The sequence below is a fragment of the Equus quagga genome, chromosome 7 (genome assembly GCF_021613505.1).
Source record: "Equus quagga isolate Etosha38 chromosome 7, UCLA_HA_Equagga_1.0, whole genome shotgun sequence".
Lineage (NCBI taxonomy): Eukaryota > Metazoa > Chordata > Mammalia > Perissodactyla > Equidae > Equus > Equus quagga.
The window spans coordinates 21050724-21077670 of NC_060273.1; the positions used below are offsets into that span (position 1 = coordinate 21050724).

Genomic DNA, 26947 nt, shown 5'->3' on the forward strand with positions numbered 1-26947 from the left:
TCAAGGAAATACAGATGACTCACACGTGGTGCACTCAAGCCCACTGGCTTGTAAATGGCATCTATCGTTAATCTAGCCATGCCCCCAGAATCATGGAAAGAATCTCTGGAAACTCATCCATCAAACCCCAGCCTTCAACATATGGTCCTAAGCCCTGGAACATCCTAAACAAGGGAGGATGATGTAGTCCTGCTTTCTGGGACTCACACAATCAAAGACTCTCACAACCTGCCCAGTGATAAGAGAAGGAAGTAATAGGAGCCCACTACGAAAAAAAAAGACAGCATCTGTATTCACGGCATCAACCTCATCAATAGGCTAATTATTCACTAAATCCTGCTCAGTCTCTCTGCTCCTATTTTCAGCTGCCAAGCGAACATCCCAGAAGATCTTCATACTCAATAAATCCTAAAATCAAATTTGTCACATGCCGTCCTCACCCATACTTGTTCCTCCTTCTGTGCTCTCTCCTTTAGTCATATATTCATTCACAAATATTTACTGAGAGTCCACCGTGGGCCAGGCACTGTCCTCATGGGCTGGGGGGGTTCAGCAGTGAACAGACAGATTCAGCGCCTGCTCTCATGAGCCTGCTCTCAAGCTCAGTCCATTTCAGCAAGGAGAATAGCTCAAGCGAGACAAGACCCCTTCTCCTTCATTCACCTCCACAGCCTGGCTTCAGTAACTCACCAAGTCCTGCCAGTGTCACCTCCAAAATACCTCAAACAATTCAAGTGCTGGGGGTCACCTACCCGGCCTGAGGCAAGAGCATCCACCTGGCTGCCCACCTCCAATCTCTCTCTCTTCCACCCATGAGCTCATTTCCTAAACATTCTTCTCTTCTTCTAACTCTAGCTAAAGACTAAAGTCCCAACTCTGCCTGGCACTTGAGACTTTTCTTATCTGGCCCCACTTTCTTCCCAGCCACAACTCTTACTGCTTGCACCCATGCACACTGCCCACAGGAGTACTGTCGACCTCCAAAGCATCCCATGGACCCCCACAACTCCATGCCTTCGCTCAAGCCATTCTCCTTTGCCTGAAATGCCTTTTCTCCTCTGTCCACTTTGGGAACACTTAATCTTCAAAGCCCAGCTCCACAGTGACTCGTTCTTTAAAGCTTTCCCCAGCTTCTGAAGAAAGCACATATCTCCTTTCATGGAGCTCAGACACATTGTCTAAGGAGCACTCTAGCCTAAGTGTGTTCACACGTCTGCCCCTCCAATTAGACTTCTCCACGACAGTGTGACATTTGTCGCCCTCATTAATTTTTGTCATTGCATTGTGGAACACAGTTCTGACTCAAAGTAGACACTCACTAAAGTGTTTGTTGAATGAATAAATGAAACAATGTCCTGTAACAGTCAAATCTTCTTGCTTAGCTAGTCCACAGTGCTGACCTGTGACCAGACTAGCCTGGTTTTCCCAGCCCCGACTGACTGAGTAGGACAGAGGATTTCAATCTCCAATGCCTGCATGGGCTGGACAGGTTATCTAAAGAACAAAGTGGGCAGATATCCATTCATTAAGCATGTAGGAATTTTCATTTCCATGAGGGTCTCTAAAGAAGAGGCCTTATCAGTCTACCTTTTATTTTCCACTTTTGATAAAGACCCAGATAGAGAAATATTTCTCTCCTACCACAAACAGCAGTGCCCATGTAAGGACAAATGGCACTGACCCTCTGCCTCAGTGTCTGAGAGATGACAGAAGTGTGGGCTCTGGGGGAAGCTGGCTAGTGCATAGCTAGCTCTAGCTAACTGTTGTCTTGAGAGATTGCAGGCCCAGGCTTGCCAGAGCTTCTGATATTTCAAGGGAAGCTGGAAACCTAGATTTTTATGTGAAATCCCAATTTTTAAAAAAATGCTAGGTCAAATTTATTTTTAACAATGTACAGGCTAAATCAGACCCACAAGCCTTGGTTTGTAACCTCTGCTTTAAGGAGAGTTGGGCATGCGCTCAATCTAGCAATAGGGAAGAGGCTCCTTCCCCTCCATACAATGAAATCAGAGACTGGCGCCTCACCAACACAGCAAAGGTGAGGAGCAACAAGGACTGTCCTGGTGTCTACAATCAGACTCCAAGCCACGTCTCTTTAGGGACTAATTACTATTACCCAAAGCATTTAATCTTAAATTTTAAGTTTTAAGTCCTGCTCTTCAAGCTACAGGGCAATTTTATTTCTTCCCCAGATCCAATGTGGGCTCTCTCCTAACTTTGACCGAGGACTGTTGAGATGAGACTGGAAGCAACGTCACCTCCACATCTCCTTCCTGTCACTCTCACTGCATCACTGCCTCTATTCCTGGGCCCGAAGACAAAGCAGATCAATAATTGTTTTTTTTCCCCATGTTGTCTCGCCTCCTTCTCAGTACAGTTACTGTTATTTCAGTATAAAACCAGTGGGAATAAAATTACAAGCTTGATTACAAAAGTATTCCATGTGAACTTCTATAGCAGGTTCTAGAGCAAACTCCAGGGGACAGCAGAAGTCAGTCAAGAGCAAGAAGGATTTAAATTAGGGACCGAGCACTTTTTCATTCTGTAAAACAAAGGAAAATCCCCCTTATTTCATGGTTAGGGATAGTCAAGTCCATAAAGGGCTTTCAATTGCAATTCATCTAATCTATCCGTGATCAAGAATCTCCACGCCGTGCTACAGATCAGTTCAGCCCCACACACAGGAAGCCCCGGCAGCTCACCAGCTCCTCCCTCAGCTTTCCCAGCGTCTCAATCTGGTTACTCCGGGCACTCAGCACCAAGGAAAGCTTCTCCATGAGGATGTCGTACTTGCTCCTCCTGTGAGAAACACACAGCAGTTCATTTTTTCAAACCTATTGCTAAAGACCGCCTGTTTTTCAAAGATGACAAGGTAAGACATAAATGGCAATATATCAAGCTACAGAATGTTGGTCTTAGGTCTCAGAGATCATCCAGCCCAACTCCTGCACCTTACAGCTGGACAGACAGTGGCTCTGAGTGTTCCGTCACACAGCCAAGGGCACCTAATGAGCAGCTGTGTACAGACTAGACTCTGTGGCTAACACTTTAATGATTCTTTAAAAGGCCTTACATTTTTGTAATACTTTAAAGTTTAGGAAGCACCTTGCATATTTCCTTATAAATCACTGGTGAGGAAGGACTTCCTTATTTCATAAAGAAGTTGACAGGCTTCTCTAAAATCCTGGCCCAAGACACGAACCTAGGTCTCCTTCTGAAGCCAGTGCTCTCTTCACTTCATCATGTTCCCTCTGCTTCTGAAGCCTTGCTTTCTACTCTGACTTCACTGGTAAGATTGATGCCACCTTCCATCCTTATGTTTATTGTGAAGCGGATAGCATCATAAATGCTTCCAAGCTAATAGCCACCTAAGAAACCATGAAAGAGAGCAAAAGGCCTCTTGACTGTGTGTGCCTGGGGGAGGCTGCGGGGGGATGCAGGGAGGAGCCCTGCGGCCAGTACGGCTGGGGAAAGTGAACCAGGCTTTAACTGCCCACAGGCCTAGCGTCAGGAAGGGCATATGTATGGGATCCAGAGACTGCAGCCACTTCTCCATTTTCATTGCCTTTCAATGAATGAAAGAATGAATGATGACATGGATATTTACTGTGTATGAACTAGTACCAAGCACTGTGTCATGGCTATTTTACAGAAGAAGAGACAGTGGTTCAGAGAGGTCAAGTGGCTCTGTCCAAGTAAGGGGCAATGATTTAGGTACAGATCTTGACTTACTGCATTGCTCTCTCCTACCCATAGCTGCCACCCTATGCTCTTTGCAGATCACAGGCTAAACACTAATTATGAGTTTGGTTATAAAGGTATTTAATCAACAGATAGTATGACCAAATAATTAACATGCAAATTCTCGAAGCATGATTCTAATGTAGTATTTCCAAAACATAGGTTGAAGACAAATTCAGAGTTTTAACAGGAGTACAAAGACATTTCACTCCTGGAAATCCTTAGTCAACAGTCAGTCTACACACGTATATCAAGCACTTTCTTTGGACCAAGCCCCGTGCCATGTAGCGGGCACTACAAACTTTAAAACTTACACTTAATCCTGAGTGTTCGTCCCACCTCTCTTTTAGAGGGAGGGCCTGGCCACTGGGTAAAGGGCAAGGTCTCTGCCATTTGGCCAGAGGAGAACTGCAGAGTTGCTCCCTGTGGTCCGTGGAAGGGGTCTGCCCTCTGCCTCCCAACTCTCCCACCTCCCCCACGGAGCACTGCTGGCCAGGCACTGGGGTGCTCCCAGCTTACCAAGGGTCACTTATCCTAGGCTCTGCACCAGCTTGACCCTTCCCCGCCTGGTCTCTGCCTTCCCACAGAGGACGACTTGGGGTGGTGAAGCGCAGGCTGAGGCCTCTCTGCAGGGTGGTGGAATATTTTTTTTATGCCAGGTGATTAGTCACTCCCACAGGGAGGGTGACAGTCAGAGACTCCCAGACAGTCACTCCCAGAGACTCACTGGTCCTCAGAAGGGAATGTGCTTATTTTATTACCTTGCTATATTATCTGGACTATGATACACAGCTAAATAGCAACATCATGCACAGTAATCATTTGGCAGAACTTTACCATCTCATCTATATATGGTGATTATGATGGCTGTGTGTTGAAAAAACACGCCAATTTTAAATGGATACAATTCAATCTCAACTGTCACCATATCAAATCAAATTTGACTTATTTACTTTTATTTTTACACTCCCAAAAAATTTCACCAAAATGTTAACAGTCCCTATTGCTGGGCTGTGGGGTTATAGGTACTTTTCCTTCTTTTCTGTATAATTTCAAGATTTTCTAAATAAACATGACTTATTTTCACAATCAGAAACAGATAGTACGTATCCTTTTAGAAAACCTATAGCCATACTCTGATTTGGCCTGTATGATTTTTAAAGGCATAAAACATGGCCACATGGCTGAAATATAGACATAACAAAGTGTTTTGGTTTCTACACACTGTACCTGTCCGCGTGAAACCGGTTCAAGAGGAGGAGGATTGAGTGCTGCTGGGCTCCAGTGGGTAATCGGATCACATGTGACTGCATTGTAATCAGCCCGTTTTTGTTCAAAATTTTCCTGTGATAGTGGAGCTTCCCAGCATCGACTCTGCAGGAGAGGAAGAGTGTGGGCTGTCATTTTGCTTTGCTGGTTGCTTTCACTCCACAATGTAGGAGCTGTCACCTGGACATAAATACCTGAGACACACACACACCTCCTACCCAGCCAATCTAAGAAAGCAGTCGCTGTGAGACAACAGCCTTGGAAAGAGTAGCCATGCCTCAGCCTAAGAGCCTGCCCCAGACCTCCAGGAGAGGCAAGGGGAGTGGAGTGGGAAGGGATTGCTGGGGTGGGAGACTACAGGGGTTAATGAGGAGACGATCAAATATGGATCTCTAATCCCGTTGTGGTCAAAAACCAGGGTGACCATACATCCTGGTTTGCCGGATGGTCCCCAATAATGCCCATTGCCTCAGCATCCCACCTGGTCAGCTCTACTTTCCACTCTCAAAATGTTTGGTTTGGACAATAAATGACAGGGTCACCCCAGGGTCTGCTCAAAAAGAAAGCACTGCGCTCCCAATCACCATGGATTATGGTCTCCTTGGCGACAGGGATGAGAGGAATGGGAAGGCCACGTCAGCAGGCCCGTTTGCGGGCAGAGCACGATCAGGGAGCCCTACCATTTAAAGCAGAGAAGCAAGTCATTCCCTTACTTGAAAGCAGTGCTGTGGAGGTCTCGTTGGAGCTCCCCTTGCCACCGGGACCGGCCTAATCGCTCCAAAATGCAGTAGGAGAAGTCAGGGAGCTTCAGATCGGGGTCACCCTCCAAGCCTATCAAGGCCCTGTACCGCATGTCCTGGGAGGCAACGATGATCAGTTTCTTCCCCCATCTGCAAATCAGAAACAACCACACGAAGAAATAACTTTGATTTTAAGAAAATCGAAATATGAAAAAGCAGAACCTTGGAGAATCACCGTTTTCTACTACTTCTGAGAGGTTCACAGTCTCCCAGTTAAGGAGGTTTCGGTCTTAGAACTGCAGTGTTCAGGGTGAACAGAGCCAATCTGGTTATTTCCTTGCTTAAAGCCCTCCCAGGCCTTGCTGGGCACTCAGACCAAAACCCAAACGCCCCGCCAGGGCATGGAACGCCCAGCACCTTCCGCTGCTCTGCCGTCACCCACAGTGGGCCCACCTGTCCTGAAACAAGCTATTCCCTCTGCCAGGCTACTCTTCCCCCAGGGCTTCAGGTGACTGATTCCCTGTCATCCTTCAGGTCACTGCTCTGACGTCTACTCCTCAGACCTTCCCCAAAATGCTAACCAGAGTCCATTCCCCACCTCCGACCATTTCCACATTCCTCACAGCACCTAGCACTCTCTGAAATGGTCATTTTTTTTTGCAGACATTCTCGTCTATCTCCCTTCTTCAAATATTAGCACTGCAAGAGGGGACACACTGTCGACTTGTTCACCAGGACATCCTCAGGCCTAGAATGATTTGGTGCACAGTAGGGGCTCTGTAAATATTCATTAAGTGAATGAACTAGCCTACTGAACTGGACAGATAAACTTCAGAGTCAAAAATACTGAACTGTGCAATTGGCAGACCTGAAGTCTGTTGAAGACCAGGCCTTGGACAAATCATTAGTTCCTCCTACTGACTTGGGTGTGTGAAAAATAAGGGCAAAAACACTTTCCAGCAAGGCACTTCAACACACCCCTCACTGAGAATACTGATTCTTCTGCTGAAGCCTAACAGTCGGCACCACTTAAGACTGGGGCTCTAGGGCAGTGCCTTACCTGCTAATTAAGTGGACAGCTTGGGCAGATCAGCCCACTCCATTTACACCCCCTCGGGGTCCAGGTCCTGCAGCAGAGATCCCACAAGGGTGTGCTGGCAGAGAACCCATCACTCACTCACTCCTTGGCATCGAGATATACCCACTTAGAAGAGCACCCTTTCCCAGATAAACGAGTGACCGAGGGTGCAACCCCTCCCACCCTGAGCCAGCATCTCCGCTTCCTAGCCTGTTATTTCCAGACACCTGGCCACAGGGTCTGTCTTCAGTCACACCATTCAGTCTGACTGTTCTCCTTCCTCCTGCCCCACTCAGATGACTTGGCTTCTTCCACCAAGAAGGCAGAAAGAAAAAAGAAGAGGTCTTCATTTAACTTAACTATGGCTTTCTTCACATAGTTTGTGACCTATAATTAGTCTTCTGCAGAGTCACGGAAGTCTGTGTAGTCCGTCTTCAAAAAGAATGTTAGGTTATGAATACACGTGAAAGAGATTCAGTCCACTTGCTGTGTCTGCATGTCACAAACTTAGGATCTTGTTCTCCCATCTCAAAACAGGCTGACTAAGTTAAATTGGAAGATGTCAGTTAGGAAAAAAAAGTTTGAAAATAGAGGAACTGGTTTACTGCTGTTTAAATTTACTCAGATTTGTTTACTACCTTGTACTATCATAATTCCAAAGTTTCCAACTAGTGGACTCAATGACTCCTGCTAGGCCTGATTTGTTGACTGTGGTCCCCACATAGGTTATCAAATACCACTTAAGGACTATGCAAAGTATCAGAGATACCAAGATAAATAAAAACGGTATCAAGAAACTCATCGTCTACTGAAAGAGAAACACAAGAAGATAAACAATTATACTATGGTTCACTAACTGCCCTGACAGAGAACAGCTCTGGTGGTCGAGGCGATGAAATGACATATATGAGGAGCCCCAATTCAAGCTTATGTGTATGAATAGTGTGCATAGTAATTAGAGAAAGCTCTCAAAGGAGATGATTCTTGAGTTAACAGTAAGCTGGGTGGGAGATGGGGAGAAGGGCAGGAAGGCAGAAGCTGCAAGGCTCCAGAGGCATGAGGAGCATGCGTGCTCTGGGAGGTGAGAGGTGTGGCATGGCCAGGAAGTCTAACACGTGGCAGCAAGCTAGAAAGCAGAAGGAAGAAAAGCTCAAGGGGTCAGCGGGAGCCCACATGCTGAACACTTCTGTGGTATCACACTGGGGAGTTTGGAATCCATGACATAGGTCAGGGGTCACAACTTCGAACCCAATAGGACAGTCAATCAGTCAACATGCAATTTTAGGAGCAGACTTTGTGCCAGGCGCATTCTAGATCCTAGAGATACAGTTATGAACAAAACAGACAGAGTTTCTGCCCTCAAGGAGTTTATAGTCTGGTGAGGAAAGTGACATAAACACTTAAGGTCATTTTTGGTAACAAAAAGAGTAATACGATGGTGCCTGGGCAACAGGGACAGTTTCTGAGGAGCTGAGTTGAAGGCTGAATAAAGAGAAGGAGGTAGAGCTGTGAAGAGCTGAGGCGGAACATTATAAGCAGAAGGAACAGCATGTGACATTGACCTGAGGCAGAAATAAGCCCAAGGTGTTCAGGCAGAAGCACAGTGAAGAGTCAGGCAAGTTGAGGGGGCCAAGGCCAGAGAGCTGGGTGGGCAGAGGCCAGGTCCTAAAGAGCCTGAGGGGCCACGGTCAGCAGGGCAGGCAGCTGGCAGGTGTAGTGAACTGGGCGGGACACGGCCCATGGCTCCAGCCTATGTTGCTAAGTAAACATTCAGTCCCAGCACAGCTAGACCTCATGATGTTTCAAGAGAAGCCAGAAATCCAGATTTTCTTCCCCTCTCACTCTCTCTCTTCTTTTTTCGGTGAGGAAGATTGGCCCTGAGCTAACATCTGTGCCAATCCTCCTCTACTCTGTATATGGAAGGCTGCTGGAGCATGGCTTGACGAGCTGTGTGTAGGAAGCCATGAACCCTGGGCCACCAAAGCGGAGCGCACGAACTTAACCTCTATGCCACCGGGCCAGCCCCTAGAAATCCAGACTTTTAAATACTAGCAATGAATAAAATTAAAAACAAAAAAAACCCATGCTGGTTAAACAAAGTGGTCTGTGGGGCAGATGTGGCAAGTTTGACACCTCTGCACTTGGGGACCAGGGTACCCTCCATCACAATTCCATCTTAGAAAAAACCCTCCATGCAGTGTAGAAAGTCAGAAATAGGAGAGACAGCAAGAAGACAGATAGCCAGGAGACTACTGCATTAATTTGTGGCCAAAGGGGGTTTGAGAAAAAGTTAGAAGGTCTAGTCATAGGAATTGGTGGCCAATTGAATGCAGAAGTCAGGGAGAGAAGGGGCCCAAGTAGAGTCCCAAGTTGATGGCTTTCACAGCCAGGTGCATGAGAACACCTCTTACCAGAATAAACAAAAGAAGGAAAGAAAGGGAAGAGAAGGCAGGTTTGGGGTGAAGGAGAGTGATGCTCTAAATTCTGGGCACACTGAGGAAGAGGAGTCGGTTATTTAAATATCGCACATGGCCCTGGCGGGGTGTGTGGGGACTAGACAGAGACCTTGGGAACAGCCAACATTTAAGGGGTGGAAGGAAGTCGGGGAGTCCACAAACGAGCTGGTGAGGGTCAACTAGGAAAACAGAAAAACAGAGGGGGAAGCCACAGGGACAAAAGCTTCCAGAATCCCTGATGGCACAGAAGGGTCAAGGAAAGGAAGGGCCTAACAGTGCCCACCGGCTTGTTAACAGGAGACTGTGGTGAAGCAATAAAGTCAGAAACCAGGACTGCAGCGGGCAGAGGAGCGGTGGGGAGCTGGAGAGGGAGAAAGAGTGAGTGCAGTTATTTCTTCCAAGAAGCACGGCCGCAGAGACACAGAGAAAGCTACAGTTACAGGGGATCCAAGGTCAAGAGAACGTCGGGTGTTGTAAGACCTGTTGTAAGACGGGTGAGTCAAATTAATGTGCTGAGGAGAAAGCACCAGCAGACAGGCAGAAGTCGAAAACAAAGGCGAAAGACCAGCTAACTGACAGAGGTAGGAAAGAGCATGAAGTGTGGGAGCTGGGCTGGGGAGGAGGGGAAAAAGGGAAGAGAAGCATCCAGATCACAGCCCTGGACAGGGCCACTGTTTCTTGTCTTCTCTGAGACAAGGGAGGGGGAAAGAAATGTGGAAAAGTCTGCACGTTGAGGAGAAAGGTGGAAGTCAGGAGGTTTCACACTGGTAGCTTCTCCTGTTCTGGTAAAGTAGGAAGGGAGGTGGGAATGGGGGTAGGGGCTTGAGACACCCTGAGAAACTGGGACCCTCACTGAAGACTCACAAAAGGACCACTGGGCAGCACAGGGTCCAGCCCGGACAAGGTAACAAAAGGCATCAATCTAAACGATGGCTGCCTGCTCTGCCCAACTGTGTTAGGACAGCGGACACAAAGGGAAGAGAAAGGCAGGCACCCCCCCACACACACACACCGAGCAAAATTAGCCCCAAAGGGGCAGAGGGAAGAAAGTAGAGGACTGGCGTAGTTCAGGGCTGATGCAGTCTGACAGACGCTTAGGCCGCAGACCAGTCCTGGCACTCTGATTGCACCCCTGACTTCAAAGCAGGAAGATTCCCACAAGTTTCTGATGGTGCAAACCAGTTACCTGCCAAAGGCCTCCACCATCGTACAACGGGACTGCAAAGACTTGGTCCTGATGTCATTGGTGATGTTTTTCCTCTCCTTAAAGTACCGGCATGAACCCTGGATGCCATCCTTATTCTCTAAGATCATATGAATAGGGTAGACATCCTCCAAAGGGACCGGGTCCCTCTTGGACTCCAAAATTCCAGTTTCCAAATCAATTTCTTCATACCTAAGGGAGAAAACACAACTATCAAACCACAACTCAGCTTCAGAAATCACACATGCTTGGCCTGTTCTTCTGACAGCCTCTGGCAGAGATCAGAGAAAAGGAGTGATACCACTCATCCCGCCTTACAAGTGCAGCTCATTTTGACAAACAGGGTTCCCACCTCGCTATCCCAGAGACCACAGGCCTTTCCAGGATCCCCCAAATCCACCCCAGAAGCTGCATGCTGGAACTAGAACCAGCTTACTGGCCCGAGTCATGGCCTTGTGGTTTCTCTCCAAACCTGGTGCCGCTTATTAGCAATTCTCATCTTTGAATCCTCAGTCCTGTCCTTCTACCACACGCCAATCCTATGTCTTCAATTGTCTACCGAACACCTCAAATTCAATGAGCTCAAAACCAAAGTCTGATTGCCTCTCCCCACCTCCAGTAAAGTCCCTCCTTTTCCTTGCTATCATATTCCCCCAGTTGCCTCGGATCAACTCCATGGAGACATCTTTGACTTGTTTCTTCTTTTACCCAGTCAGCCAAGTTTGTCAAGTTTCCTTACAAATCTTACTCACATCCTGTTCTAGTCTAGCTTAGGTTAAATCCCATATACACTTCTCGACCCTTTTCTTCCTTGCCTTTTCTGTGACCTCTGCACTACTTAACCCTCCATTCTCAAATCACATCTTTCCCCAGCTTCTAGGACACCACTCTGGACTTCCGTCCTCTACCTCTCCAGTCACACCTTCCCAGTCTTCTTTTGAAGGCTCCTGGTTCTCCATCCAGCCTTTAAATGCAGGTACACCTCAGCGCCATGTCTTAAGGCTGCCAATCACACTGCACTCTCAGGGGTGATCCTAGCCGACAGCTTTAATTACCAAGCATATGGGCTAACTCCATAGGTCTAGCTCAGTCCCTCCCTCTGGCCTGCATTCTCTTCCATGAAGCCAGATGTTTACTAAACAGAACCTCCACTTGCATAACTCCTAGGAACCTTGAACCAAATGAGTCTCGAAGTACATTCAGCACCTTCCCCACCTCCCCTCAGACTCAACCACCGTGCTGCCCTTCTGTGTTCCCTACCACAGTGAAGGGCATCAATATTCACTCAGGTCCCCAAACAGGAGGAACGAGGAAAGGAAGGGCACCATCCCTGAATCCTACCTTTCCTTATATCCCATATCCAATCAGTCACCAAAGCCTCTTGATTCTTCTGCCTCATATATCTTAATTCCATTCACTCCTCCTCTTCATTCTCACCCCCACTATGGTAAGTCAAATCATGACCGGTTGTTTCTGACTGAATTACTACAAATCTCTCACCTTTGCTCTTTGCAAAGTCTGACCCTCCCTTCAGTGGCTTCCAACTGTTCTTTTGAGAAAGGATAAACTCTAAATGGATTAAAGGACCACTGTTACCTCACCAGTCCAATTTGGTTAAGGGCAGAGTGGATTCTATATCTAGACTTCCTGGATTCAAATTCTGGGTTCTGCCCTTGCTAGTCAATATCTTGAAGAAGTCAACCTCTCCAGTTTTCATTTTCTCTTCAGGAAAATGGGGATAATAATACCCATCTCCTAAGGTTGTTGTAAACATTAAATAACTTACTATATGTCAGAATCTTAGAACAGTCTCAGTTCACAATAAGCACATATACAAGTGTCAACCATTATTTCTCATTCTCTACCTGCAACTCTACACTTCAACCAAACTTAACTTATTTCTCTTCCTTCAAGCATTCACATTTGCTGCTCTTTGTCCAGAATACTCTGCCAAGTGGCCATCTAAATCCAACCTTTAAGTCTTGTTTTGGACAGAATTACCTCTGGAAACCTCTCCTCTTTCTCAAGGTATGGCTCCAGATGCTGGAGACAGATGGCCTGTGTTCAAATCAACAGTCACTTATAATCTCCATAACTTTGGACAGATTACTTAATCTCCGTGACTCAGTTTCCCCCTCTGCAAAACGGGGAAGATAACAGCGCCCACTTCATAGGGTCACTGTGAAGATCCACTGAGTTCAATCTCCTGAAGCTCTCAGAACAGGATTTTAGAAGAGTACCAGGCCAATAATAAGCACTCAGTAAATGCTAGCTATTGCTACATTTGCTGTTATGTAGATCTCCAGTTGCCTCAGGCTCAATAGTTTGTCACTGAAAGGATGCTGCATAAAGGTCTGAAAAACTCAGCTGTCTCCAGTCTTGATCTGAACTGCCTTCCTGCTCCAATGATATCCTCTACAGCGCCAGGAATAACCCCCCAGTCCTGCTCACCACGACCCCAAACACACACAAGGACATAATGGGACACCATCAGATGACCCTCAACTCCATTAGACGCCTGGGCCCTGGCCAGGCCAGAGGGACCCCAAATCAGCCTCCGACCGCGCCGCCCATCGGACTCCCTGTCCTGCCTCGGCTCCACTCCTTTTCCCGCCCCCTGCCGTCACAACCTGGTCCCCTCCTCCAGCTCCATCAGACCCCGGGTTCTGCGCCCGCCCGCCCGCCCGCAGGGCCAGGCCCCTGACCGGTCCTGGAGCTGGAGGTCGGGTCGCTCCCGAGGTTCCTCATAGAAGCTGATGCCCGGATGCGTGGCAAGGGCCCGCCACAGAAACTCCTGCGTGTGGGGCTCCAAAGGCAGCGGGAAGGGCGGCACTCGCGTCTCCAGACGGCTCCACAGCGCGGGCAGACACAGGCCATCAAGCCCCTCCAGAGCCACCTCGTCCAACAACGACTCCAGCGCGTCCATTACCGCTTCAGTTGGCAGCGCCCGGGGCGCCTGCGCGCCAGGCCACCCAGTGCCTCTGTCCGGCGCGCCTGCGCACAACGATGGGCAGCTCAGGGAGGCGGATCGAACCCGAAGATCGCAGGAAGAGTTCCAGCGCGCCGGCGTGACGTCACTCCCTGTGGGGCGGGCTCAGTCAGTGAGGCTTCACCGCCATTGGTCCGGAAGCCTGCAGTAACCAGGGGAACTGCAAACAGTGTAGGGGCTGCTTCCGGTTCGGGCACCCGGAACCGCCGCCTCTAGGGATGGACGGTGAGTGTCCATGGGCCCCTTCGGGAAGTCCAGCAGTTATTCTCCCATCCCTCTTGAGGCCCCTCCGGGCAGAATCCTAGGCCACAGACGCCTGGACCACCACTACCTGACCTAAGGTGGTCTCTGGTCTAAGGGAAAGGGAGCGTTAGCGGTCCGGGATGGGGAGAAGAGGCTGGGGGGAGTGGTCAGTGGTTTGGTCTCTGTGCTGAGCTGCCGTCGTGTAGGAACCCGGTACTGACCGGGGGCTCAGTGAAGGGGTTTAGAGTGGCCAAGGAGAAGTAGACATCTGAGGAGGGTCTTTGTGTGTCCTGGGATGTGGCACTGTGGAATATGGAAGTTGGGATGGGGGTAAGCGTCATCATGGGGAGTGCAGTCATTGGCTACTGAGAAATGGGACTTGGTAAGGCGGGTGGTCGCAGGAACTCTAAGTGTTGTCAAGCAACGCCTGGCTAAGCTTTGTAACAGCCCTCTGAGGTCAGTGTTGTTATCTCATTTTACAAATGAGGAAACTGAGGCTCAGAGAAGTTAAGTAACTTGCTCAAAGTCAAACAGCAAGCAAGTGGCAGAGTAAGGAACCCTGATACTCTGTTTCTGGAGCTGAATTGTGGAGTTTGAAGTTTGGAAGGGGTTTTAAGGCCCTTCATTCCGGAGGCTGCAAATGCAGATCTCTCCAGGGGCCAGCCTAGTGGGCTAGATTGGGCTGTGACTGAAGATCAATTACCCTTCAGAAAGGGAAGCTTCTCACTCAGCTCCAACCAATTATTTTCCTGGGGCACTTGTCAAAACACCATGACAGCCAATCAGTCTGAAGGCCAGGTGCAGCCTGTGGGCCACCATTTAGGGGTCCTGGATTAGAATCATGGAATTGACAATTGGAAGCAATGTAAAGATAGGCTACTCTGATATCTCATTTTGTAGATGGGAAGACTAATGTCTAGAGAGACTGGTAGGGTCTGTGCCAGAATCCAGATCATTTTTCTCATTTCACCACTGTCCCTCACTTCTGGAATGCTATGTGGAAAAAAATTGTTTTAACTGAACAATCTGTTATGTGCTTTTAAGCTTTTAACGTCTTTGCCCTTTGTACTTCAGAGGTACCATAAAATGTCATTTGCCAGTTTGCCCTGTGGAAAGGTCAACGTAATGGTGCTATAGAGCAGCAGTTCTCGAATCTTTTTGGTCTCAGGACACTTTTATGCTCTTACGTCAGAAGAGCTTTGTTTATGTCTGTTATGTCTGTGCTATTTACCATGTCAGAAATTAAAGCTGAGAAAATCTTAAAACATTCATTTATCAATTCATTTAAAAATAAAAATAAACACATCATTTCTGAACATAAAAATAATACTTTTAATGAAAAACAGCTATTCTCCCCCCCCGAAAAAAAAATTAGTAGGAAGAATGGCATTGTTTTACGTTTTCTCAAATCTCTTCAATGTCTGGTTTAGTAGAAAATAACTACTGTTATTTCTGCTTCAGTAACCAAACTGTTGTGTTGTTATTTTCACTGATTTATGAAGAAAATTGGGCCTCACACAGATATGTTGTTGAAACAGGGAGTATTTTAATTGCCTTTTCAGATGCCTGTAGATATTCTTCTTTGATACTGTACCAAAACTTAAGAAGTGTAGTTTCTTGAAGGTTAGTCACAATGTGGCATCTGAAACCATATCAGTGAACTTTTGAACTCTGTTACATTAAAATCCATTGGTTTATCTCGCCCTTTGATTGGATATTTTACCCATGTAGGATTTTGTAACATTAGGCATTGGTCATTTGGAAAATGTTAATTCACTGAGTTATGCAAATCTTCCAAATGTTGACATTGAAAATTTCATTACACAGTATCAAATGGCATATCATTACACAATATCAACAAAATCATATTCATTAATACCACCACCTATCTCATTTTTTAAAAAGAGCTTAAGTATTAGGAAGCTATTAAACTCAAGGTAGTGAAAACAAGTAGAGAACTTGGAAGCTTGAGTTTTACCATTGGCAACAAATACTGTCAGTTGCTTCCTTGAAGTTACAGGTTTACTTCTTTCATATTTGAGAAAATGTCTGCCAGATACCCAAGTCTGAATAACTATAGTTTGTCTAATAGCTGTTCATTCAAGTAAAAGTGACATTCTGCACAATATGTGGCTAGTTCAGCTGGCAACTCAAAAAATCGCATAGGTGTTTTCTGGGGTCAACCATTGTACTCCGGCTTGTAGCAGAAATGCTTTAAGTAGACTTCCCATTTTTTCACACAGAATATTAAGAAGACGTACTCATGGGCTGAGATCTAATAAAATTAATTTTTACTGTTTCATCAGGACGTTCTTAAGTGAAAATGATTTTTTCTTTGTTTGTTTTATTGTGACTACATGGCAGTAAAGAATATAGTGACCACTAAGACAGTTTGATGCCACTGCCTTGTAGCCACTCAGGCCACAAACTGTTTTGCCTACTGTTGCTTTTGCATTGTCATTGCAAATGTCAACACAGTGAAAAAGTCTTCGAATTATGATGAAAATAGTTTTGTCCTTGGGAACTCCTTTTCCTCCCAGGATCTGCGGAACACACTTTGAGAAGCATTGCTGTAGACCATTTTCAAGAAACCTGCTTGGTCACTTCTGATTGTTGTCATCTCAGCACTCCTAGAGCATTATTATGGCCCAATGGAGGAAAAACTTGTGGTCTTTAAGAAAGTATTTGCCCTAAGATTCGATTTAGCATTCAAAGGATCCCTTTTTCCATTGCAATTTTTAAAACTTTGATTTATACACAATTTTATGGGCACGTATCTATTGGGTAAAGTGAAGCATGCTTTGATGAATTGTGATCCTAGCCAGCTAGATAAGCCAAGCCTGGCTTTATTTGAAAGATGTTTACTTCCTAAACCCACAAAGGCTTAAATATCTAGCAAACATCCCCATACTGGATTGTAGTTTGGTTTATTCTGCATGTCCGAATCACCATAGCTTTTCACAACATATTTCCTGGCCCATTGGTTTTGACTTTGGGCGGGTTCTCTCTGGCTCTGCGCTGCAGTGTAGTGTAATGCTTATTTGTTTTGGGGGCCATATAGCCCTGGATTTGAATCTCAGCTGTGTACTCTGACCTCTCTGAGCCTCAGTTTTCCTGTCAATAAAATGGAAATAATGATGACGCTTACCTTGTTTTGTTTGGTAATCCATTGGTGACTCTATCATTGTGTATTCAGTGAGACTATGCATGAACACTTAACACCAAGCCTAGCCTATAAAAAGCACTCCTATTTGTTAGCTAACTATCTGCAAAAGGGTTGACTTCCTCCACACTGCTCCCAAAGAGGGAGGAGGGAATCTGATGCAGCTCTCTACCAAATAATAATCTTTGTAATTAGTTCACTCTTTGTTTAAAAGGAAACCCCTCATTTGACATTTTGGTGGTGTGTGTGTCTTGTGCTTGTGAAAATGTTCACCTTTATGTTAAAGCCGAATTTCCTCCAATGCTTTTAAAATATGAGATGGTTTAGAAAAAAAATATATTTCTACTCGGTTTTCGAGGAACATAATAATTAGACAAAAGATCAGCACATCAATATAATTAGAAAGGAGTTTAAAGCTGATCGTTTGCTTTTGCTCCTCCCAGAGCAAATAGTCAACATTTCCCCTGTTTATACTGTTCATTTGCTTAGCAAACTTTCTCAAAGAATTAATAATGCCAAGGTGAAATTTAGCCTAGCTTGTCTAAATAATCCCAAACTGCAAAATAGGTGACAGTTGATTTAGTAAGGTTTTGCTGAAAGTACACTGTCGGCGTGTCTGGTCTCGTTTGTTCTTGTGTGCTATTTACCTGGGCTCCTGGTGATTTGTCTCTTACTACTTGAAGTAAGCCAAGCAAAAAATAACAATAAGATAAAATAAAGCAAGCATTCAGCAGGTAAAATAGAGGTGTGGTCCATGTAGCCTCTGTGTTAGTTCTGTTTTCCGTCCTCTTTGCTCCCATCCTTCTCTTGGATTCATTCCTTTTCTCGTTATTTTTCAGCATTCACGCCACCCTGTCATTTTAGCGTACAGGAATTTGGCACATTATGTTTTGCTTATTTTTCCTTAGGGCATTCATTCAGTGACTCTACAACATTTCAGTGCCTTCTGTGCACCGGAATCCAGAAATATCAAGATGAATTTGAGGGGCCAGCCTGGTGGCGCAGCAGTTAAGTTCGCATATTCCACTTCGGCGGCCCAGGGTTCACTGGGGTTCGGATCCCAGCTGCGGACATGGCACCACTTGACAAGCCATGCTGTGGTAGGCATCCCACATATACAGTAGAGGAAGATAGGCACAGACGTTAGCTCAGGGCCAGTCTTCCTCAGCAAAAAGAGGATTGGCGGCAGATGTTAGCTCAGGGCTAATCTTCCTCAAAAAAAAAAAAAGATGAATTTGATTGAATCCAGGTGAAGGGTAGATGGGAGTTCATTATACTATTCTCAAAACTTTTCTGTAAAGTTGATTTTTTTTTTTTTTTGCTAGGGAGGATTCACCCTGAGCTAACATCTGTGCCAATCTTCCTCTATTTTATGTGGGATGCTGCCACAACATGGCTTAATGAGTGGTATGTGAGTCTGTGCCCGGGATCCAGCCCCTGAAAATGAGTTCTTTATATCAGATGTTACAAATTGGGAGCCCGTGGCAGAGTCAGCCCACATGCATGTCTATTTGGCCCATGATGTTTTGTTTTTTAAAATTTTTGAATTAGTTGTAAACATTGAAAAATTGGAAGATTTCTCATAAATGTCTGATTACGGTATTTTCTTAAAAATATCAATAAAGTCTTTTAACATCGAATTACAATTCTGCCTGGCAACGGTTTCCTCACAGCTGGTGCTAGGTGGAGATGCCCACTTTGGGAGGGAGGTGCGCTTTCCAGTTCACCACAGCACCTCCCTGATGGGCTTCCCTCGCTGTGTCTGGTACCTGCCTGGGCCCCATCGGCATTCGAAGTTACAGTCCTGCTCTAGTATTAACTTGGACAATTTTGAAAATCCCTGTGGACTTCATTATGCACCGTACTGTGCTATACTTACTCTTTTAGTTTTAATCTGAAAAAAAAAAAGGAGAGAATATATTCTCTGGCCTTAAGAACTTCATAGTCTGGTGAGAAAGCCAGATCTACAATCCAACATGGGAGTCCCCAGGAAATAACATTTGTGAAGGTCTTCCCCTTCCCTTTCTGCCTGCTGCCTGCTTTTGTAAATAAAGTTTTATTGGAACACAGCTATGCCTATTTGCATATGAATGCATGCAAACAGTCTATGCCTGTTTTCATGCTTCACTGGCAGAGTTGACTAGTTGTGACAGAGTCCGTATGGTCCACAAAGCCAAAAATGTTTACTATCTGGTCCTTCGCAGGAAAAGTTTGATGACTCCTACCATAGAGGATCCAATTTGGTTCTTCACACGGCTCAGAATGATGACTACTGTAATTGTGCCCATTGTACACCACACAGCTAGTAGGTAGCAGGAACAGGACTCAGCCGAATCAAGTCTACACTCTAGCATGTCATCAAAGACTTCTCTCAAACCTGTCCCTGCCACAGGGCCAGGTTCTCCCACCTGGGGAGGGAGGCTGCAGGTGAGGCCTGTGCATTACACTGGTGGAAGAAGAAACACAGTTTAAAAGACACTGCCCTTGACTGTTTTCTCAGCTCCCTCAGGATCTCACCCTGTGGCTGCTCCTGTTTCCATGGAGGAGAGGGCTTACACAGAGCAATATGGTTGCGTAGAAGGAGCTCGGAGCTATTTACAGAGCACTTTATATAAGAATGAGAAAGCGTCAGAGGTCCTCAGTGCCACTGGACTGACTACTGATGCCCCGGGGGATTTTGAACAGCCTGCCGCTTGTGGACTTAACAATTGCCTTGTGCATGTAGCAACTTTAATCAGAATTTCCCTGGGGAAGCAGCTTCCCTCCCCTGCCCCATCCCTTGGTGAATCTGCTGGTGTCCAGCCTGATCTGTAGACACTCATCCACCCACTGTCATGCCCAGATGTTTGATACTGGGCTAAATGGGATTCATAGATATGTTTTTCTGTATTTAAAAATAGTGATTTCCCATACAAACCTGGACTTTTGAGTCTCTTGATGAAAGGGTGCTTTAGCCCAACCGCGCCTGCCTTCCTACACAACCCCGGTCCTCCAGCACTGAACAGTGGCCACCTCCTTGACTTTGGACATGTGATGACAATTTGACCAAATCACCTGGCTGGTGGTGCCAGTCATCAAGTGCTCACTTTTTGCATTGAGAATATTGGCCTGACCCTGCAGGCCTCTGAGATTTCAACCCCTGCCCAAGCCACCACGGAAAGCTGGCCATCTCTTGAGCACACTATATTCTTTCCCACCTCCGTGGCTTGCCCTTGCTGTGTGCCCTGCCAGCTGTGCCCTTCTTTCAAGTCACCTCCACACTTTAGAGTACAGTGACTACCGTTACCCGCAGAGTTAACTCCTGCGTGGTGGGATTCCATAGCCCGTCATGCACGGTATATCACAGGTATTGGGCTCCATGCCTTTCTCCTTCTTTGCGGGTAGAGACCCACTCCTGTTCCTTTGTATGCCCAGCGCTTAGCCCAAGGACTGACACGGGGAGATGCTCGTGCGTGTTTGCTGGGTTGACATTGTAACCAGGAAAGAGAAGAACTCATTTTGTGTCTTAGTGAATTGCTGACCCGTCTCCATAGAACAGACAAAGAAAAGGCCCTGGTAGCCAAGCCTCCAGGCCAACCTTCCAGAGACCTTGGCTGGTTCCTCTTTCTCTAGTGGACAAGGATGCTTCCCCCAGATGCTGTCCTTTGGAGTAGTTCAACCCAGTCCCAATGATATGCCCTGTCCTAGCTACCTTTACTGTACCCCACAGCCTCTGTTTTTTCTTCTGTTCTCCCTCTACTTTCAGTTAGCATTCCCATCCTCCCTTAACTTCCTGTCCCAGTGAAGTCACTGTCACTCCCACCTCCTGCCTCGTTTTGGAGCCTGATACTACCTTGACCACCCTTGGCTGGTGGATTCTCTGGAGACAGCTTCTGACTTAATGTGTCCTTCAGGGATGGGAAAGTTACAGGTGAATGCAGCACCTGGCAGGGAGTTGGAGCACCACAGATGTCTGGTCACCGATCCTAGGACCCCTCTGGGGAGCACGACACTTTTCTAAGTTCTGAGTGAACTCGGAATGCCTTGTGCTTATGTATTTCCTCTCTAAGGAGTCCCAGGCAAATTAGATACATTTTATGAACCCACCTAAAATCACAGAAGGTTAGAACTGGAAGGGACTTGACAGATCTTGTCCAGGATCCCATTTTGAGGATCGTGATATATCTCAGAACTCAGAGGATCCTGTGCAGGGTTCACAAGTTTAGAAGCCTGCAGGAACCAGGCAGGTTATATAAATGGCTGCAGTGGCCAGGGTTGGTTTCATTATGCTGCTTTGTGTCGGGTTTTCTCAACACCTAAATACACTTTGCATACCTGAGGTTGCCTATTAACTTCTTGAAGCATATGGCCTTCTCTATCTCTCCATCATCTCTAAAGTAGTGATAATAAATGTATTCACCTCCTAGGGTGGTTGTGAGAATTAAGTGCATTAATACATGCAAAGCCCTTAATCAGGGCTTACACATGTAAGCACTTATGCTGCTGCTGCTGCTGCTGCTGATTCTCCCTTTTGCTGGAGATGTGGACACGTGAACCTTTACTTTCATCTTTGCTAGCGAAAGACCTCTCAGAGCTGCTGATAAATGGCAACTTGGACTTGACCTCAGTGGCAGGGAGACAGCTGGGGACAGGGAACCAGAAGGCACCATGCCATCTGGCACGCCATTGCCCTCAGCTCCTGACAGCTGTTGCCAGGCAGGAATGCAGGTGCTGTGTTGCCAGATCTTTCAGTTTCTTAAAAGAATCCAGAACTCAGAATTTTCAAATGTGAGCTCTCCCAAGCTTTCAACGTTGGCTGAAAAAAAATTTTTTTTAACATTCTGGAGAGCAGACAAACGTCTGTGGGCTAGATTGAGCCAGTGAGTGACTTTGGATCTAGTCTGATCACTGTCCTTTATTAGACGTGGAGGCCAAGGCATGGGGAGTTAAGTGCCCCTGATGGGCAGCCCAGGTGTGGGAGAAGGCCCAGATCTGTTTCAGTCCAGCACCCCCCTGCCACGGCAAAACTCCCCCCAGTGAACCCGCACACTGAGAAGTCCTGCCTCTTGCCTCCTTTGAGATGGAGATTTCATTTTAAGCCTGCAGATGGGAACCCTGAAAGACCAGGACAAAGGCTTAGACTCTTTTTTGCTCCCTCTCTTTGTGTTGGTGCTATCCAGAGCTTTCCTCATTCTAGAGAGGAGTAGAAGGAGCAGAGCTTGTGGAGGAGGATGGAGGGGGTTCCAATTCTGATGACTCCTACCAGCCGTGTGACCTCGGGGAAGCTAGTTACTTCATCTCAGTGCCTAGACTCTTACATTGTAAAGTGGAGATGAGTAGTAGGACCTTCCCATAGGGCTGCTGTGAGAATCAGATGAATTACTCCTCTAAAGCCCTCAGAATGGTGCCCAGCATGTGATAGGTTCTCAGTAAAATTAGCTATCAGAGGCAGGAACACATTTTGTCCTTAGGATTCCAGGGGATCGCGTGTACCATTTCCCATGTTTTCCATGGTAGTTTGGCAGATCGTTTTTTGAGGGGGATGCAAATACTCAAAAAGACACTTTAATTTGCATACACATGCATTTTCACAAATGCAGTGTCCTCAGTTGTATTCTGTGGGGAGCTGGGGTGGGAGGATGGGGATGGGTTGGGGTGTGGATGGAATGGGTCTGGAGCTTGTGTGATGGATACAGAGGTAAACCAAAGTACGTTTTAGCCTGGGAAGCATGTTATCACCTAAGCCACTGATTAGATTAGAGAAATGTGGCGTTTACTTATATTCACTATTTCAAATGAAAAAAAATCAATATTTTCCAATTATCTCCAATGGTGTATTAAACTTACTTTGTCATATTTCGTTTCACCATCCCAGAAAGAGCAGGGGGAAGGGATCAAGAAAGGACATTGTGAGAGAAGATGAAGTCTTTGCAGCAGTTTGCAATCATGCTGCCTGTCCCTTCCAGCATTGGCCACACAGAAATTTGGTCACTCACTCATTCATCAATTCCAGAAACGTTTACTGATGCCTCCTCCATTCCAGATACTGCTCCAGGTGTGGAAAATTCAGTGATAAAAAAGTCATACAGGGGCTGGCCCCGTGGCCGAGTGGTTAAGTTCGTGCGCTCCGCTGCAGGCGGCCCAGTGTTTCGTTGGTTCGAATCCTGGGCGCGGACATGGCACTGCTCATCAGACCACGCTGAGGCAGCGTCCCACATGCCACAACTAGAAGAACCCACAACGAAGAATATACAACTATGTGTTGGGGGGCTTTGGGGAGAAAAAGGAAAAAAAATAAAATCTTTAAAAAAAAAAAAGTCATACAGCAGCCTCTGGTCTCATGCAGCTTATGTTTAGTTGGGGAGGCAGACCCCAAACAAATCGCAAGAAAAAGATCAGATAAGTGCTCTGTAGGACATTAAAGTAAGGAGGACTGGGGGCTAGTCCACTCTGAGGAGGTGGGTCCCTTTAAGCTGAGATCTGATTGATAAGAAGGAACGTGCATGAGGAGACCAAGGGAATGAGGCAAAGGTCCTGTGGCAGGAAGGAATGTGAGTCCTAAGACGGAAGAAGGACTCCGGGGCTGCAGGGTTGTGAGTGTTAGCAAGGGGAGAGGGAAACACACTGGAAGGTGAAGCAGGCAAGTGATATGTCTTATTTTTAGATGGCTGCAGTGGGAAAAGCTCAGCAGTAGTAGAGGGAGGATACCTACCAGGTGGCTATTGAAAAGATGACGGGGCCTGCAGAGGGATGACGGAGAGGAAGGGACAGGTTCAGGATATGTTTGGGTGCCAGAGTCCAACGGAACTCACTGAGATCCATGAATAGATAGTTTCTGGGGGAGGGACCTACTAACTGCTAAGTACCTACTATGTGCAGGGCACTGTTCTAAGTGTCTTCCATGTACTAGCTTAACTCCGACAGTTGACTGAAATGGCATTGGGACTGTTAGGATTCCCAAACAGCTAATGAGTGGCTGAGCCAGACAGGCTGACCCAGAGCCTACCCTCGTAGCCACTGCACAGCGTTGTCCCCAGGCTCTCATCTAATTATGAAGCTGGCCAAAGAGTGCGTAGCTAAGCATTTCTAAACCAAGCAAATGTGCATAACAGTGTGCAGGGTATAAATAACTATTTCTACCTGCCAGCTGCTGTTTAGGTTTGGAAAGGAAAAGAGGATCTTAGCATGACTTGTTTATCTCAGGTAATTTGTCAGTAAACTGGGCTGCGGGAATTTGGGTTACATAGAAAATGCAAAGCAAGAGTGACAGGGATATTGTTTCCGGCTTTCAGAAGATGGATGTGACTGAAAGGCCCAGAGCCAGCCTGGAGGCGCACGTGGGAAGTCGGAAGAGGAGGGTGTGACCCAGGGCCAACCTGGCTTCCAAACAGTCGGCTCTTTGTCTAATAGAGTTCTGTTATTATGATGAGATTTCCGTAAAGAGGTTGTACCTCCACCCCGCAAAGGGTCCGTGGCATCAAGATAAAGAATGGAAGGGGCGGGAGATTTTCCAGTCTTCTGCCTAGTTACCTATTAGGTTGGAAACTAGAGGCTTGTTTTGTGGGCCTGTACAGAGCTTTAAAAAAATTCTTAATTACTTATCAACATTTAAAAATTAGAAGCTTCTCATAACACTGGACTTCTCTGGAAAAATCTAATCCCACAAAACTGAGCCCACATTCCTGCATGGAAACCGGCAGCTAAAGCCAAATAATGATGCCTCGTTAGGCTGGCAGGTGCTCTCCAGGCTGCCCTGTCCCCACCCTACCACCTTACTCTGCCACATGTCTCTTTGCACAGGCCATAGGTGGAAGCCGGCATCAAGATTCAGGAAGCTGGGATGGGGCTGAAGGCATGCAGGGGTGGGGGTAGTAATGACAGTGGGGCCGAGGTGCTCCCATTCCTGGACTTGAAGAAGGGCGTGCAGGCAGGCAGGCAGCAGGGCATAGTGAACTCTGGATTAGCAGCCAGACTGGCTAGTTACTAACCCAGTTCTTCCCCTTCCTTGCTTGGGCAAGTTACTTTGCTTCTCTGAGCCACGTGGCTTCGTTGTTGCCCAGAGTAAGGAATCCCAAGAGCTCTCGCCTGGGGAAGAACCTGACAGTGCTAGGTGCTCAGTAGGCACTAGGAAACAACAATTTCCAGAAAACCCATCTGGACAGGTCTCAACTTACCTTTCATTTCTTTTTTTCCTTTCTCATCTTGTCTAACTATTTCGTAAAAATTTTGCCCCCAGATAAATGAGCAGGTCACCAGTAGCCAATTACCTAAGCTAAGAAACTATTGTTTCGATTTCCAGAAACCATATTTGTCACCATTTCACTCTTATCTCTCACACATTACAGCTTGAGCTCTTAAAAGAAGGCAGTTTGTCCTCTGGATATTGTATTCTCTTTCGGGCAAGCTTCGGGCTCCCGAGGTTCACTGAGGCTGCTCCGTCTCCCTCCGACAGACCACCCGCTCCTGGAGCTTGGATAGGAAAATCTACAGCATTTCTCATTATATTTTTGAAAATTTGAATCAGTCTTTTGGACATTTAATATTTTAAGTTTATTTTAGTTTCTTGAATAGGAAATAGATCCAAAGAAATCATTCAAAAATAAAAATGATGTAAAAAGTATAAATTCAGAAATTACTCTTGTGCATGTGCCCCTGGGTGGTTAGAACCCAATATGAGCATATGGAATATGGAACCAATATGACTATATATTCCTATTTTTTTTCTCTTTCTTAGAGAAAAGATTGCATACTATATATACTTTCTGCCCCTTATTTTTTCACTTAAGACATGGCCGTCTTACAAGGATATGTAAGGAGCTTGCCCATTCTTTCTTCAGTCTTCATAGTATCCCATTCCATTGTGTGGATTCACTGTATTTATTCAGCCAGTCTCCACTGATAGACTTATGGGTTATTTATAATATTAGCTATTGCAAATTATGATACAGTGAATATGTTCTGCATGCGTTTGTTTCCTGTTTGTGGAGGTGTTTCTTTGCGGTAGATTCCTAGAAGTGATACTGCTAGCCCAAAGGGAAAATGCATCTGTACCTTCGAGGGTATTGCCAAAACACCCTCCAAAGGGGCTGTGTCATTTTTTACTCCTCCCAGCAATGCTCAAAAGTGCCTGCTTCCCAGCTCTTGCCAACAGTACATTGTCAGACCTCTGGGCTTTTGCCAAACCGATAGGTGAGATTAAGTGGTATCTCAGTGGGATATTTGTCATTTAAATTAGGTTACATAGATAAATAAAATGAAAGCAATGTGAGCCCTCATATTTGGACAACAGAAGAAATAAGCTCATTTTAGTAACCTAGTAGAAGCACCATCACAACCAGTGAGGAGAAAGTTCTTTGTTCAAAACTCCTTTGTGATGGGGAGGTCCCTGCAGGCCCTCTTTGCCTCCAGGATTTCCACTGAGTCACCTTTGTTCTCTAAAGTCCAACCCTGACTGCCAATTCTGAGCATTTTGCCTGAGTAGATGGCAGTAAGTGTCTAATGCCAAGCCTGCCTTTCCACATTTGGCATTTTATGACATTTATCTAGCTAGTAGGGAGCTCTGTTTTCCTTGACCCTTGAGGATCATTTTCTTCTGATTCCCTTATTAATTGCTCTAGGAGTCCAAAGTAAATTAAAAAGCTGCATCACAGAAAGAATTCCTTAAATCAAACTCCCTCCGCAGCACATTCTGGCCTCTTGTACTTGTCGTTAATGACCTGACTGAGGGGCAGTGTAGCCTAGTGGTTAGGAGTGCAGGCTATGGAGCCAAACTACCCAGATTCAAATCAAGGCTCTTCTACTCACTAGCTGTGTGATGTTGGGCAAGTCTTCTAACCCCTTTGGGTCTCAGTGCCCTTCTCTGACGAGTGGGATAATAACAGTACCTGTTTCATAGGGTAGCTGTGACTAAATGAGTGGATTTATGTCCTTGGCCTGGAGCTCAGTGCCTGGCACTCGGTAAACCCTGACTAGGGTGAGCTCTCACACTAACGGTGATGATGATAACGATGGTGGTCGTGGTGATGACGGCGATGCTTATGCTGGTGATGGTGATGATGATAATGATGGTGGTAGTGATGAAGGCA

General features: G+C 46.2%; 2 protein-coding genes across 4 annotated transcripts in view; one reads left to right on the plus strand and one right to left on the minus strand.

The window, feature by feature from the left end:
• The window catches only part of GTF3C1 (general transcription factor IIIC subunit 1), a 79025-nt gene extending 65566 nt beyond the window's left edge, over positions 1-13459 (minus strand). The window contains exons 1-5 of the mRNA XM_046665938.1: positions 13194-13459; positions 10471-10680; positions 5724-5900; positions 4972-5115; positions 2703-2799 (exon numbers count right to left, since the gene is read on the minus strand). Of these exons, the coding sequence (XP_046521894.1) occupies positions 2703-2799; positions 4972-5115; positions 5724-5900; positions 10471-10680; positions 13194-13414 (849 nt within the window). The 5' untranslated portion in view covers positions 13415-13459. The remainder of the gene's footprint in view (positions 1-2702; positions 2800-4971; positions 5116-5723; positions 5901-10470; positions 10681-13193) is intronic.
• A 188-nt stretch (positions 13460-13647) lies between these two features.
• Positions 13648-26947, plus strand: part of KATNIP (katanin interacting protein) — a 201222-nt gene continuing 187922 nt past the window's right edge. For 2 of the 3 annotated variants that reach the window (XM_046666914.1, XM_046666915.1), the window contains exon 1: positions 13648-13702. In XM_046666914.1, coding sequence (XP_046522870.1) covers positions 13696-13702 — 7 coding nt within the window. In that variant the 5' untranslated portion in view covers positions 13648-13695. The remainder of the gene's footprint in view (positions 13703-26947) is intronic. The other variant, XM_046666916.1, reaches the window with a different exon arrangement.